The sequence below is a fragment of the Benincasa hispida genome, chromosome 4 (genome assembly GCF_009727055.1).
Source record: "Benincasa hispida cultivar B227 chromosome 4, ASM972705v1, whole genome shotgun sequence".
Classification (NCBI taxonomy): Eukaryota; Viridiplantae; Streptophyta; class Magnoliopsida; order Cucurbitales; family Cucurbitaceae; genus Benincasa; species Benincasa hispida.
This window is the reverse complement of record NC_052352.1, coordinates 27,654,813-27,657,083: the sequence shown is the minus strand read 5'-3', so window position 1 is coordinate 27,657,083 and position 2,271 is coordinate 27,654,813. Positions and strand designations below refer to the sequence as shown.

The window sequence follows — 2,271 nt, the reverse complement described above, 5'->3', positions numbered from 1 at the left end:
GTCCTTGAGAAGCATTCTCAAGATCTTTGTGTTTATGAGACCGTGACTTCTGGCATTGGCTCCTCTTCAATACCTACACCCATAGAGAGGCATAAGCTTGAAATTGTCCAAGGAAAGAAATACTGGCCTCTCACACGCCCTACAAAACCTCGAATTTTCTTTGCAATTAGTTTGCCCACATCAATTGGAATATCGCGCGCTATGCAATATGCGGCCATTACTCGATCCCTTGAAACTGTTTTATCATGTGATGTAGGGATGAGTTTCCTTTTCACCAAGTAAACCCAAAGACGCGCTTCAGGAAGCAGTTTGTTGGACGCAAGGGTCTTAATGCCTTTCAAAGATACCGACCACTGAGTGCCTGGTTGCGTTAATGTTCTCAGCGCATCCTTCATTTGTTCTTCTTCGAGATCATCAATAATTTTGTTACCCGACGCATACGAGATTTCCTTCATCTTATATAATTTGTTGATGTCCATTGCGTTGAATGGCACTGTACACCCTTTCATGATCACCGTATCTTTGGTGCCATGGAGCCGTCCATTATAAAAAGCTCTCACTACCGTAGGAATCACAATGGATGGACATTGGCAAAAAGTCTTCCACCCATGCTCCAGCACAACACTTGTAATTAAATTAGGTAGTGGCATTGACTTAGGAAAGAACCCCATCTCCATCATCATGTCATCATTTTCCTTCTTCATTGATGGGTGCTTTTTGGTCAACACAGGCTCGCTACTTCCAACTTTTGCTTTGGCTTATCTTGAGTCAACGCAAGATGGGACTTTTGTCTTTATTTGTGTTCCCGTTCCTTGCGCTGATCTTCTTCTTCCCTTTCCCAATCTGCAACTTCTCTTTTTTTCTTCTTTCTAATGCACTACACATTGGCTTTACATCGTCTCTCATTCTCTTCTTTCTTCTTCTTTTCTTCCTCTTTTTCTTTTCTCATTTCTTTTTCAAATTGCTCTGAGGCCAGCAATATGTTGCTCATCCTTGAGCCTTTTTTTTTTCTTCTTCTGCTGAAATTGCGTTGTTATGGCACACCTCCTCATCGTGGAGTTTTCTTGCCAAATCGTCATATACGATGATTTGGCGCACACGTAACATCTTTTCTTGTTTTTCCTCTTCTTCTCTTTTTCTCCTTTCCTTCTCTTCTGCTAGACTTTGCCAAAATTGTGGGTCGCTTGTTGACCCTTGTGATGCCGCATTAGAGGGGTAATGTCCGGATCCTCTCGGTCTTCAGTCACAACCATTTTGATATGCGTTGATGCCTCTTGAGGTTGTGCTGATTCTTTTTCTTGCGGTGACACCCCCACTTCCACCCTTGCGGTGGTGGATTCTCCGTCGACATCCGGGTTTTCTGCTCTCTTCCTCTTTTCTTCCTTCTTCAAATGTTTCTCTTCTCGCCTCTTTTTTCACTCGACTTGTTTTCTTTCTTCTCCTTCTTTGGTCGGGCCTCTTCATCTCCTCCTGCCCGTTTCTCCTTTCTTTTCCTTTTCTTCTTCTCTTCAACCATTTTAGGCTGCTTCTTCGCTTCCACCTCCTCTAAAGCGACCTTGATGGGTCCCTCATAGGATTCTGTTTGAACAGTTTCCTTAGGATCCGCAACGGCCAGGGCGCTTCTTCTCGAAGCTTCTGCCATCTTCTCCTCCGAAGGCAAGGGCTGATTAACAACTCCGGCTTCGAGTAGCTCTCCCTCTTTCTCCATGTTGCTCAGGATGGTCCTGAACACTTCTTTGTCATCTCTTCTTTTCTTCTCACTTTCTGATGACAGTGCTGGGAGTTGGGCACTCTCCATGCTCGGCCCCTCTCGAATTGGGAGTGGTTTGGCTACAACAGGTTTTTGCCGTAGTTTTCCAGTGATTCTTTGAACAGGCTTGGGCTGGGCGGCGAAGCGGTGGCTGGCACCGAGGACTGTCGCCTCCCTTGCGGTGACTTGGGCTAGGGAAGATGATGAAGGTAGGGAAGATGAATGTGAGGATTGCTCGGCCATAGTTTTGGTGAGTGGAAGAGTTGGAAAAATTCTTTGGGACTTAGGAAGAAATTTCGAAGGTTTGGTATGTAGAGGATTTTCTTAGGGTTCTTTTCGCTTGAGATTCAAATAAACTTCCTCAGACGAAGGAGGAGGGAATTTATAGGTTGAGCCTTGATGGGCCCAATGCAAACTCTATGTGGCAGGCTTCGAGGTTCTCAAAAAGCTTGCCCGTCGCGCTCCTCGCATTTATAAATTAGTAGAAAGGATGTCCTTTCATCTGCTAAGTCATCATTTTC

The 2,271-nt window shown here is 44.9% G+C and overlaps 1 protein-coding gene across 1 annotated transcript; it reads right to left on the bottom strand.

Annotated features, from left to right (window-relative positions):
• Positions 1-1,387: 1,387 nt before the first annotated feature.
• Positions 1,388-1,993, bottom strand: LOC120076151 (nucleolar protein 58-like). The gene has a single exon (XM_039029922.1). It carries the CDS (start codon positions 1,991-1,993, stop codon positions 1,388-1,390), a length of 606 nt encoding a protein of 201 aa, XP_038885850.1.
• Positions 1,994-2,271: the final 278 nt, after the last annotated feature.